This window comes from Jatropha curcas, chromosome 6 (assembly GCF_041381405.1).
Source record: "Jatropha curcas cultivar XTBG-Jc1 chromosome 6, XTBG_Jcur_1.0, whole genome shotgun sequence".
In the NCBI taxonomy this organism is placed as follows: domain Eukaryota; kingdom Viridiplantae; phylum Streptophyta; class Magnoliopsida; order Malpighiales; family Euphorbiaceae; genus Jatropha; species Jatropha curcas.
In genome coordinates, this window is record NC_143156.1 from 11,281,683 (window position 1) to 11,295,008 (window position 13,326).

Below are 13,326 nucleotides of genomic sequence, written 5' to 3' on the forward strand. Positions count from 1 at the left end.
ATAGCATGCAATGCATGGTATAGAACATAGGACCTTTGCATTCAGCTTGAAAATCACAGATTGAAACTCAAGAAAAATTATTGCCAAGAAAATAAAAATGACAAAAACAAGCTTGCAATAGACTGAATCTAATTTCACCTTTTTTTTTTCCCAAAAATAGAAGCTAGATTTTGATCAGGAGAATAACAAAAGAAATTGAGATACATAGAGGACAACCATATTACTTTCATAGTTATAGAAAAAAGCATGCAAATGAAGCTTTGCAACAAATGCATGAAAATGAAAACATATACAGAAAAAGGAGCAATATCTAGTATGAGATGCAATAAGTCAACAAAATTGGCTCACACTGCAGATTAGCTATCACACTTTGGGCATGTTTGGCTCGCCTTGGAAATGAAATTGGATGTCGAAATACAAATAATTTTGTTCTACGTTCATTTTTAAAACAAAATGGTGAGCTCAAAAAGTACACTTAAGAACAAATACCCTTGCAACAAAATTCAAATATAAAGCAAAATAAACAATTAAGTATTCTTTGTGAACCAAACAAGAAAAAGTAATCCTATTTCAGGAATTGCATTACATTTCCATTTGCAAGCTAACCAAATGTGACCTTCAACTTTTCCACTAAATTATGAAAGTTCATCATGGATTCTTATAAAACTACCAGGTCCATGTCTGAGCAGAATAGGTTAATGATGTCATTCACGAACTAAAAGCATATGCAGATTTTAGACAAGCACAACCAGCCTGTTGCATTAGTATAAAATGATGGAACATCTAGTAAGTTGAATAACAATTTTATAAGATCATTGTATCATCTGATCATATGAGTCCCACTGAGCTCAATGAAAATTAAATAATATTTATGTAACTTGATGGAGAAAAAAAAAAAAAAAAAAAAAAAGATGATATTCAAGAAAGATGAAAAATCTATTACTTACTTCGCCATTTGCAGAGGACTGCATAATTGCTCCTATGTTTTCATAAGAGCTCATACCAACAACATGAATGCCATCAGCACTTGTTGACGGTTCTATATTACTAGAAGAACGATTATTGTCAAACTCAGCTTGAGTCCTGAATTCCTGAATCCGTTTTGCAAGTTTATCTTGTTCAATACTAGCTAGTTCTTTTGATTGTTGCGCATATGTTAATACCTGCATCCAAAAAGTACTTCATATATCAAAAACTATGTTCCCCATAGAAAGCCATGTCAGACTTGTTTAAACTTAAGGAAAGACATAAAATAATAAAAATAAAAAAAAAAGAACTTATCAACAAGCTTGTGAGCATGCAAGCCTATCACCAAAGGACAAAAATATCCTATTGATAAGAGATACACACGTATCAAGAAATCATATAAATTAATGATAATTCTTGAGGCAATATTGAAACAAATCTAAATGCATTAATTCAGTTAGTTGTACAGAATTGATTTGTGTATTTCCAACTTGAAATGATAAATATACAGTACTAAAAACATACATTACTAGGAGACAAATTTCGTCTCTGCTTAAGTCCACTTTAAGTTGAGGCTTAAAATTTCAGATGAATTGCATGGTTGCAAAACAACCCATTCAACAACAAAAATAACAACAAAGCCTTAACCCCAAACTAGTTGGCATTAGCAATATGGATCCTCTGTTTCAATTCCGCTCAATTAATAAGTAAGACTGACTAATGCCAAAAAGTAGGTCTTTTGAGACATTTTGGCTCTAAGTGATCCTAGGTCTACCTCTCCCACTCTGAAGACTCTAGGACATGACCAAACCATCTCAAACGTCCTCCCATTTTATCTCCAACAGGGGCTACTTGCACCTTTTGTTGAATGTGGTTATTTATAATCTTATCCAATCTTTTGTGACAACATATCCATCTTTAGCATTCGTATTTCTGCAACATTCATCTTGTGAATATGTTGGACCTTTGAGACCTGCCTTTTAAATCAGGAGAAACAGACCCCTACTCAGAAGGTCAATTTCATTGGAGTTCAATGTCAATTAATGTTTATCTAGTCCTGGCGTCCTACATTTCTCAGCAAATGGAAAAACATATTTGGTTTGTGCATAGTGGATGCACATATCACATGTCAAAGGATGTTACTCTTTTTATTCTTCAGATAAAAATTTCAAAACTAAGATCAAGTTAGGCAATGGATACGTGAGCAGATAGCAAAGGTTCAATTGCAGTCCAAACAAAAGGAGGTACCACAATTATTTCTGATTTTTTGTTCAAAGCATGTTAAGATCAAAATTGCTGAGACTAGTTCAAATGCTAGAGAGAAGTTATTCTTTGTTTTCAAAGAATAGCTACTGCACTACTTTTGATTCAAATGATTGTGAGATAACTTGTGTCAAGATGGTTGATGGAGTTGTAGTTTGAACGTTAATTCGCCTAATCAAGTATTAGCGATTGAAGTGCGTTATGCTATGAATGATGAAGAAAGGGACAACTGAAGAAGAAACCAGTATTAAGTTATAAAGATACATGTAAAGGTCACGTTTTCCTGTAAATTCAAGAAAAAGGCTGAGGAAAACAAGCTTCAGGTGTTGTTTCTGGTTCAAAAAATACATTCCATCTACATTCACAAGTTGCTAAGTCCGAATTCTTCAAAGAAAGATTTAACCTTGTTGTGTATGAATCCAAGAATAAAGAAGAAGCATCAAGGATTAGAAGTGGCAGCAAGGCTTTATGGAAAAGTTGTTGATACCAGAGATTGAAGTCAGATATTTGATTACGAGCTTTATTCTTGCTATATTTGTTTTGCAGGATTGGCAATACTCCAAATTCTCAAATAAGTTCTTTTTCAAATGGCATTACCTTAACAATTAAAAAAATCCAATCCTTGGTAAAATGGATATGATTCGTAATCCCTAATCAAATAGGTTCCAATTCGACAAAGAAAATTTCCTCATGAACATAATATTCTACAAGAGCCAACCTATATTCATCTATTAAGAGTAATAAACTTTTATATACTTAAAAAAGTTCCAAGAACTTAATGCACTAGATTTTTTTTATTAAAAATAATAATTGATTCCACTTATTTGAAAAATAAAACTTCAAGCATTTATTATAATTTTTCTTGAATCTTTTTTCTCTTGATAATATTAGAAGAAATTTTGCATTTAGTTTTTTGTGATACTTAAATATGTCAGCTAATGCATCCATTTAGCATGTTAATTCAAGTAGCTTATCAAATGAATTTATGTATACTTTTACTGCAAAAAATCATTAAATTTCAAGTGAATCAATTTAATGACTTTTAGAGAAGTTCAATAAACGTGTAAAGTTATAACTTAAACATTGACAGCTTAAGTTGATGGCAACATTAAAATACAAGCAATTCACAGAATATATTTATAATTTAGTTTGAAAATGCATGTGACTAATATTTTTTTAATAAATACAGTGATCTAGGTAAATGTTTTTGTTAAAATAATTCTAGCTCCACTCCCGTGTCTAAGCCACATATTCATCAAATCTGGATAACCCTATAAATTTCTTTCAAAGCAAAATGTAGTACTAATTTATTGTAAAAAAAATGTTAATTTTCCCCTGTAATACTGCACGTTTTTGATTCTTTAAAGTTGTCTTTTGTCTTCTAAGCAAAAGAAATTTTTTTCTAAAATTTTTCTCCAAAATATCTGAGAAGTAAATTATATAAGTATTAGGATAACCAAATGATCCCTAAATTCAGCAAACTAAAACTGATTCCAGAATCTCACCTGGTGAATAAATGGCTCCATTTGGCTCAATAAGTCATGCCCCTAAATCATGTAGAAAGAAAATTTATTCAGGAAAGAAAATAATAAACACTTACGGCCTATTTGGTTTAGTTGTCATACTAACTGATAGCTTATTCAAACTAGCTGATAGCTGGCGCTGCTAACGGTTGGCATATGAATGTTGGTGTTTGGTAAGATTTTCGAAGTGGGCTACTGTTAAAATGTAAAATAACAAGATGTATAATTGTTTATATATTATGATGTAGTGTATATATTTTTCAAAATTTTTATGGTAAATATATTATTTTTTGTTTTCATGTATTATATAAATAAAAAATATTAACTTAAATTTTTTAAAAACTCATATTTAATAGAAAATTATTATTTTTAGATAACAGTAAACCAAAATGATCACAAACAAATTACTAATTTAAAAAAATTAATTTTATTATTAATTGTTTTTATGAGGTTAATGAAGCCTAAATATCCATCAGTTAGCTATTACTGGTTAGAAAACTTATCAAATACCTACAACTTCGCCTTTGAGTATGAATCAGCTATCAGCTGCATGAATCAGCTTAATCAAATGCCCTCTTAATGCATATAAAATGCGGGTCGTGTGTAGCACAGATATAAACATACCAGCTTAAAGTATCTCAGATGAGCATCCATAATTGCACTTATAGATTCCAAGAACTCATACTTCTTTTTTGCTTCAATATTCACAAGTGCGCTAACCTGAATTCCTTACAAAAGAATCAAATGGGTCATTAGAAACAAGAAGATCAAGTAGCACCTTTAGCAGAGAAGCCAGCAGAAATTGACAAATGCCCACTAGATTAAAGCGGCTTTTCTCAAATGCTGACTTTGAATTTTGCAAATCCTGTAAAAAGATAAAGGATAGTAAGCTCCTAAATTTCATGGATCAAAATTTGAACAAAATAATTAAATGGAAACGAAAAAAAGAAAGAAACATACATCTTCCATATTACACACAAAAAAAATCAACGGAACATTGTCCATGAAATTGAACACTAGAATATAATTGCACAACTTGTTTAAGTCTTTTTAACTATGATAAAAAAAAGCCAGAAATTCGTCTGTTTTTGCAATTTTAGCTAATTCTTTAAATTTCAGCAATTATGGTAGTGAACTTATTTTTTCATTGCAATCATAGTCTTTGTCCTGTGTCCGTCACGAAGTTTCTAATGTTTTCATTAGTGGGATCCACATGTTGACACATTAACACCACATCACCAGCCTACATCAGCAAAATAAAAAAAAGGGATAAATAATAAAAAAAAGCTTAAACTTTGGACATTTTTGCAATTTTAGTCGATCTTTTTTAATTCTAACAATGTCACTTGAGTTGTTTCATAGTACTACATACACATACTTAGCACAAAATTAGTTATGGTTTAATCATGTAAAACTTAGATTTTGAATAATTCTCCAAATTACAGTCTATCAGTCTACCATGTAAATTTATTACTTAAATTTAATTTAATCATTCACTTAATTAATAATTAATATATTATACAAAAATAAGAATTTAATTCCAAAAAACTAAAATAACATTACAACACACAAATACATTATATACTTTCCATTCAACTTAAATTTGAAAATTTTGAAATTAAAATAAATTATCACAATCTGAAATAATTTATCTTTAAAATAAATAAATTTTAAAATTTAATAATTCTACAAAATCTAAAAAATCTAGAAAAAGAAAAAAGCTCACGGCATCAATTGCCAAAATTAAAAAAACTGGATAAAATTGCAAAAACGGTCAAAGTTCAAGCTTTTTTTAGTTATTTGATATTGTTTTTGCTGATGTGGCATGTTGATGTGGTTCTAATGGTGTCAAAACATGGACCCCAGTAATGGCAACTTCAGCGACCTTTGACACATAACAAAGGCTATAATTGTGACAAAAAAAGAGTTCATTACCACAATAGCTAAAATTAAAAGAATTGGCTAAAATTGCAAAAAAGCCAAAGTTCAAACTTTCTTTGATCATTTCGCCTTTTAACTACCTTCTGCTAAATTGCCCCATCACGGCAAGTTCTGACCTAGTGCAATGTCAACTTTTCATGGAAGGTGGTATCCACCACAAATTAAGAGATGCCAATTCAATATATCCCAAAAGTAAACAAAGATAAAAAAGTACCACCTGTTTAGAAACCAATGAAGAAATACGCATATAAATACAGTCTATATTTCAAATTTTTAGTGTCCTAATTACTGAACTTATATTGAAGTATAGAAGCTGTTTGGGATTTGAAGCTGTACAAGGTGTGATTTTGAAAGAAGAGGAAAGAGAGAGAAGGGGGGGGGGGGGGGGTGGGGGGCACCACATAAAATAAAGAGGAAAAAAGAGATTTAAAAGGAGATTCTGCCAAGTACTATAACAAACTTCAGCATCAAATTCGAGGTTGTGCAACACCAAAGAAACAGAAAGACACATCAGATATCTAGACAAAAAGGTGGTTTCAAAATAACTTTTTGTTGACTTGTGTATAAACTAATTAGGAGAAATTTATTCTTGCCTATTTAGAATTAGATTTGTATTCCTATTTAGAATTGTATACTTGTATATAAATAGGATGTATTGATAACATTGAATATAGAAATCAATAAACAATTTTCCCCATAATCTATAAAAATCAACTTGGTATCACAGCCCGAAGTTGTTGAATCTGAGTGTTTAGGGCAGTAGGGCAGCAGGTCATATTTGCGCTATCAGAGGTTTTCTGGATAGAGGTGAAGTACACCACCACCCCTAAAAGGAAGCCTAGCCACCGGCAACTAGCTCCTCAAAATCCGGTGACCATTCGACCAAGAGCGTGCTCTCAAGCACCTGAAGTAATATCCGGCCTCTCTTCCACACGACAGCGTGTGGCACCTGTTTCCGGTAACTGGTCTTGACGCGATTTCTTCCGGTCGACTTCCCTCACTCCGGCTATTCTATTTCAGGCTTCAAAGTTGACTTTCATTCTGGTTTTAATTAATTCCTTTTTTATTTGAACAACAACCTACTATTTCCTTCAACTTTTTTTGACTCCCCCTTTTGTTTCGTTGGACATGGTTGATATAAAAGAGACCGGTGAAAATAATGAAACCACTGAAATCAAATCCAGTTTTTCTAATGATAATCCCTCTTTGCAAATCAGTCCCCTAAAGCTTAATGACACTAATTTCCTTGCTTGGTCAAGGTCTTGTCTCTTATTTATTAAAGCTAGAGGACTATAGGGATACCTTACTAGAACTTAAACACAACCTGAAACAACCAGTCCAACTTTTGATAAATGATAAATGGGACTCTGAAAATTTCTCGTCATATCTTGGCTTATTAATTCCATGCAACCTCAAATTTCTAGTGGTTATTTGATGCTGGATACTGCAGAAAAAATTTGGAAGACTGTTTTCCAAACTTATTCTCAACATGGGAATGATGCACAAGTATATGAAGTTCGAAACAAAGTTCAAGGAACAAAGCAAGGTGAGATGACCATTAATCAGCATTATGCTGAACTGAATAGTTTGTGGCAGAAACTTGATTACTATGATGATTATCATCCCAAATGTGAGGCTGATGTGGTAGGATATCAGAGGAAAGTCGAGAAGGGGCGTATATATGATTTTCTTGCAGGTTTAAACGCTGAATATGATCCGATACGGATTCAAATCTTGAGAAAAGACCCCATGCCTTCATTGCAGCAAACATATTCCTATGTTCAACAGGAAGAAAGCCAGAGAATTGTCATGCTTACTACTGCTTTTGTTGAGAAATCCGAACTTCATGCTTCTCAACCTGCACATAATACTCAGATTTCTTCAAGTAAAGACCGGTTAGTGTGTGATTACTGTGGAAAGCCAAGATATACTAAAGAATCGTGTTGGATATTACATGGACAACCAACTAGGGGTCGTGGTAATAAAAGGATGGGTTCCTCTAGATTTGTTGCGAACCAAGCTGAAGTAGTAGTAGTACCTGAAGCATCATCTGCTAGGAGTTTCTCTATTGAAGAGGTACAATCATTAAATCGCCTTTTGTCAAAATTTAAGTCTCCATCCACCTCCGCTTCTTCCAATTTTGTGCAATCAAGTATGGCCCTTCTTGCTAATTCTGTTGATGATGATTCATAGGTTATAGATTTAGGAACAAACAAACATATGACAGGCTTTTCTAATACCTTCATAACCTATTCATCTTATTCTGGCAAAGAAACTGTTCGCATTGCAGATGGTTCTTTTGCACCTATTGCTGGCACAGGTTCTATTAAGTGCACACCCACAATTGAATTGATTTAACTTTTGTCCTTCACGTACCCAGTTTTCCTGTTAACCTTTTATCTGTTAGTGCTATTACAAAAGCCCTTAATTGCAAAGTGAATTTTTCCTACTCATTCTGTTTTGCAGGATCTGAGAACAGAGAAAACAATTGGTTTTGGTAGATTGCATGATGACTTATATCTTTTGGAAAAGAACAGCGGTTCTTTGGCTCCCTTTATTACTCCAGCCCTATTAGGAAATCATAATAATCCTAATTAAGAAATAATTATGTGGCATAGGCGATTAGGGCATCCCTCTTTTCTAGTCCTAAGGAGATCATATCCTAGTCTTTTTGAGCATTGTCAGTTAGAATCTTTAGTTGTGATGCTTGTGAACTTGCTAAACATACAAGAAGTTCTTATATTTCCCATAATAATAAAAGTTCAGTTTCTTTCATGACTATTTATTCTGATGTATGGGATCCTACTTCTATTGTTTTATCATCTGGTTATAAATGGTTTGTTAACTTTATTGATTGTTGCACTAGATTAACTTGGGTTTACTTGCTAAAGGCAAAAGATGAATGAAGTGTTTTCTTGCTTTAAACCTTTTCATAACATGATTAGTACACAATTTGATGCAAAGGTTAAAATTTGGAGAACTGATAATGGAACTCAGTATGTGAATAGCATGTTTCAAGCTTACTTAGACTCTCATGGAATCATACATCAAACTAGCTGTGTGAATACTAGTGCTCAAAATGGAATATCTGAAAGGAAAAATAGGCATCTACTTGAGGTAGCTAGATCCCTTTTATTCACCATGAATGTTCCCAAGACTTATTGAGGAGATGCAATGTTCTCTGCAGCTTATCTTATTAATAGGATGCCTCTTAAAACACTCAATTTCAAAAGTCCTATAGCTGCTTTACAAGGTAGTACCTCATATATTGTTCCTCTAAAAGTATTTGGTTGTATTTGTTTTGTTCATCACAGGCATGGAGGCAAGTTGGAACCTAGAGCTCTGAAATGTGTGTTTGTTTTGTTCTGCTACTCAAAAGGGGTATAAGTGTTATCATCCTCCTTCCCGCAAATACTTTGTGAGTATGGATGTGACCTTTAGAGAGTTTGAGCCTTATTTCTCCCCAACTCCTCTTCAGGGGGAGATTAGGATAGAAGAGGAGTCCCCTTTACCTCCTATTTCAGTATCTGTTTCTGAACAATTTGTGAATATAAGCATTAGTGATGAGCGAGAACCTAAAAACGGTAGATTTGATAGGCCAAATTTAAAGAGATACAGTTGAAGAGAGAAGGTTAATGCCGTCACGCATGATACACCTGATCAATCGTTATCTCTGCAATCAGCTCCTGAAAATCCACGTCGTGAGTCCTCTATAACTCCAAGTTCTAATTCTGATACAATTCTTTCTGTTAATATTTCTAACTTTGACCTCGTAGTTGATGAAGTTGATCTTCCCATTGCTCTCAAAAAAGGGGTTAGAACTTGTACCAAACATCCTATATCCCAATTTGTCTCTTACGACTCTTTATCATCTTCCTATAGGCCTTTGTGTTGTCTGTTTCTTAAATTTCTATTCCACAGAATTGCAGGAAGCATATCAAGATCCAAAATGGAAAGCAATAATGGTGGAGGAGATGAAAGCTTTGGCAAAGAATGAAACTTGGGAACTTGTTACCTCTTCATTAGGGAAGAAACCAGTGGGATACAAATGGGTATTCACAGTAAAACACAGGGCAGATGGCACAGTTGAAAGATACCAAGCTAGATTAGTGGCAAAAGGATTTACTCAGACCTATGGAGAGGACTATCAGGAGACTTTTGCTCCAATTGCAAAGATGAACACCAGTAGAGTCCTGTTGTCCTGTGCAACCAACCTGGATTGGGGCCTACATCAATTTGATGTGAAAAATGCCTTTTTGCATGGTGATCTAGAAGAAGAAGTATACATTGATATTCCTCCAGGCTTTGATAATGAGAAAACCAAAGGTAAGTCTTGTAGATCGAAGAAAGCATTGTATGAGCTGAAACAATCACCTAGAGCATGGTTTGATAGATTGTGACATTCCGACCTGGCAAAGCGATCCTAAGAGGCGGATTAGAGCAAAGCTCCTGGCTAGCTTCTAGGATGACAGGCTAGCTATGTGAAGTGGAATGCGGGACATAGGAATGAATCATATCATATATCGAAAAGAGAAAAACTAATCATAAGAGGCGCCTTTTAGTCAAATGGCCTGGAGAGTTGGAAGAACTCCAGGATTAAGCGTGCTCGCTTAACGGAAATCCTAGGATGGGAGACCTCCTGGGAAATTCCCCATTTCACCTGCGGGACAAAACCGTGCGGGTCTTGCCAATCCAGTATGGGATGGAATTGACTTGATCCAAAGCAGACAATTCCTCTGGTGGTTTGAGTCGGGCATGACAGTTGGTATCAAAGCCGAACCTCCTCCAGCAAATGGATGGTTCGAGGACGAACCACGCAGAAGCTAATGGGCCTGTGACATCCCGACTCGACAAAGCGATCCCAAGAGGGCAGGTAGAGCAAAGCTCTTGGTTAGCTTCTAGGATGGCAGGCTAGCTATGGGTAGTGGAATGCGGAAAATAGGAATGAATCGGATCATATATCGAAAAGAGAAAACTAATCCTCAGAGGCGCCTTTTAGTCAAATGGCCTGGAGAGTTAGAAAAACTCCAGGATTAAACGTGCTCGCTTAACGAAATCCTAGGTTGGGAGACCTCTTGGGAAGTTCCCCATTTCACCTGCGGGACAAAACCATGCGGGTCTTGCCAATTCAGTATGCGATAGAATTGGCTTAATCCAAAGCAGACAATGGCTCAAGGGGTCTGTGAATTGTTATGGCTAAGGAAGATAATGGAAGAATCGCGAATGTCGAAAGGAGAAGATTCGACTTTGTTTTGTGATAACAAGGCCGCCATTAGTAGTGCTCAAAATTCAATTCAGCATGATCAAACAATGTACATAGAGATTGATAGACATTTTATAAAAGAAAAAATCATCCAAGGTGCGTTGAAGCTTACTCATGTGACTTCAAAGAATCAGATTGCAGATGTTCTTCCTAAATGGCTTAATAACAAACAGTTCCATAATTTAGTTTGCAAGTTGGGCATGTGCAATATCTATGCACCAATTTGAGGGGGAGTGTTGACTTGTGTATAAACTAATTAGGAGAAATTTATTCTTGCCTATTTAGAATTAGATTTGTTTGCCTATTTAGATTTGTACACTTGAATATAAATAGGATGTATTGATGACATTGAATGTACAAATCAATAAACAATTTTCCCCATAATCTCTAACAATCAACCCTTTTCATCAGTTTCAACAAGTTCCCCGCGCAGCTTTATACAAGAAAAGCTAACATGACTCTTTAGTATCCCACATAACGACTATAAATCAAGAAAAAACAAGCCCAAAACTAATCCACTTCAATAACAAGAGTCACAAAACAAATTGAACAAACCCAAAAATCAGTTAATTGGAATTTAATTTTCAGCAGTCTCGTGGCCTTTCAATCACTTTGACTTCCAACATCCCATTTCTTTTCACCGTATAATTGATAATGCACCATTCATTATAAACAAAACAACTACAGTAGAAAAGTTCCGTTTGAAATAGAAAAATCTTCAAAAGTTTAATTCTATAAAGAATGCAGAGATTACCTCTTCTAGTTCTTCAATAATGTCTCCACGAGTATTTCTCTTCAAGGAAACAAACTTTTCACGTGACTGCCAAAGAAAACTACTAGGCATCAGTATCTTAAAGCTTGGAATTGATCACAAGAAATATAAATGTTAAAAAAGCACAGAATGTGGGTTCTTCCATAGAATTGTGCATTCAATTTTTACAGACAAACTAATTGATACATGGATGAATTACAATTAAATGGATTTACATTCAAATACAAAGCTTCTCTCTGAGATGTTTTGCATAGTGTTACTATTTATGCAAGATGTCCTTCCAATTAAGGTTTATAATATTGGATCCCTAAACCATGTTTGTTAAAAAAAATGATTGGGAGAAAAGAAATAAATTAAGTTGATGATTCAATAAGAAATCTAACCAAATATCGGGAGGCATGGTGTAATTTATCCCAATTTTGATCAATCAAAAGTAAATATGCTTATAAAGGCAAGCACCATCACATATAGAAAACAGAAAATTATTGAAAAAAAAAATTACAAAATCTATTAAACCATATTTCTTGCAAAACAAGCCACAAGAAGTTTTGGATTATGGTTTGAAAGACATACACTACATTAGCTGTATGTTCAAGTATATACATGAAAAGATCGTTGAGAATAGGTATGCCCCTATTTTGGCTAGGTTTGATAACATTTACAGGTGACAAAGCTACCAATGCTGGAAAATTCTAAGGCGCACCTTTCTTGCACCTTGCACCTAACACCTAGAAGAATGCAAACCTAGCGTAAAGCACACCTGCTAGAGTCGCGCCAGGCAACCTACCTACAAACACAGCACAGCGAAGACTAAAAAGTGACATTCTCAAAGCAAGAGGAAAATAATTAAAGGTATCCACCAAAAGCTCTTAGAGCATAGGCCAAAAAAAAAAATAAAAAACTACTCAAGAAACCACTCTACCCCCAACAAATTGAAACAGAAACTCTACCTTATGATAGTATGCATATTTCTTTCCAACAAAGAACATTCCAACATCCAAATCCAACCTTATGATAGTATGTGTATTTCTTTCCAATGATGAACATTTCAACATCCAACCCCTCTCCATTTCAAATGAACAAAGTTTCTAAAGGCTATGAATATCTACAATGCTACTCAAACATACTAAAGAGACTACTACAAACTGTCCCTGTTGCCACTTCACAATGGAAAAACAGGTGAGATTGAGATAAGCCTTATGACCACCCCAATATCCAGGCAATTAATTACACAGTTGGGCCCACAGATCTTTGATTGGTTCCTCTATAATCTTTCCCAGTTTTATCCCTTGTCAATCTTAAATCGGGCCCCCTAATCACCCAATTCCAGCTCTGCCTCCATGTTAACAAAGATTAATAACATAGCATGTACTACCTTCCACAGTTCGCCAATCTTCCAGACCATCTGTAGCTATTAGATAGAAAGCTGCAGAAGTTAACCACTAAGGAATCCACACAAAACATGACAACTAATTTTAATCAAAACGAAATTCTCTTCCATTTTAACAAGGATTACATCGCAAAGCATTTCTTTCTTGTAGGCAGCAAATAAGAGGGTATGATGGTGCAGCAAAGAATCGTGTTCCCTTTAGATCATA

At 34.4% G+C, this 13,326-nt stretch overlaps 1 protein-coding gene across 6 annotated transcripts in view; it reads right to left on the reverse strand.

Annotated features, from left to right (window-relative positions):
* The window catches only part of AGD4 (ARF-GAP domain 4), a 31,240-nt gene that overhangs the window by 9,169 nt on the left and 8,745 nt on the right, over positions 1-13,326 (reverse strand). For 4 of the 6 annotated variants that reach the window (XM_020682220.3, XM_012225949.4, XM_089723036.1 and 1 more), the window contains 5 exons: positions 11,711-11,776; positions 4,570-4,617; positions 4,377-4,472; positions 3,735-3,776; positions 948-1,163 (listed from right to left, as the gene is read on the reverse strand). In XM_020682220.3, coding sequence (XP_020537879.1) covers positions 948-1,163; positions 3,735-3,776; positions 4,377-4,472; positions 4,570-4,617; positions 11,711-11,776 — 468 coding nt within the window. Of the gene's footprint in view, positions 1-947; positions 1,164-3,734; positions 3,777-4,376; positions 4,473-4,569; positions 4,618-11,710; positions 11,790-13,326 lie in introns of all 6 variants that reach the window. The other 2 variants (XM_020682224.3, XM_089723038.1) reach the window with 1 other exon arrangement.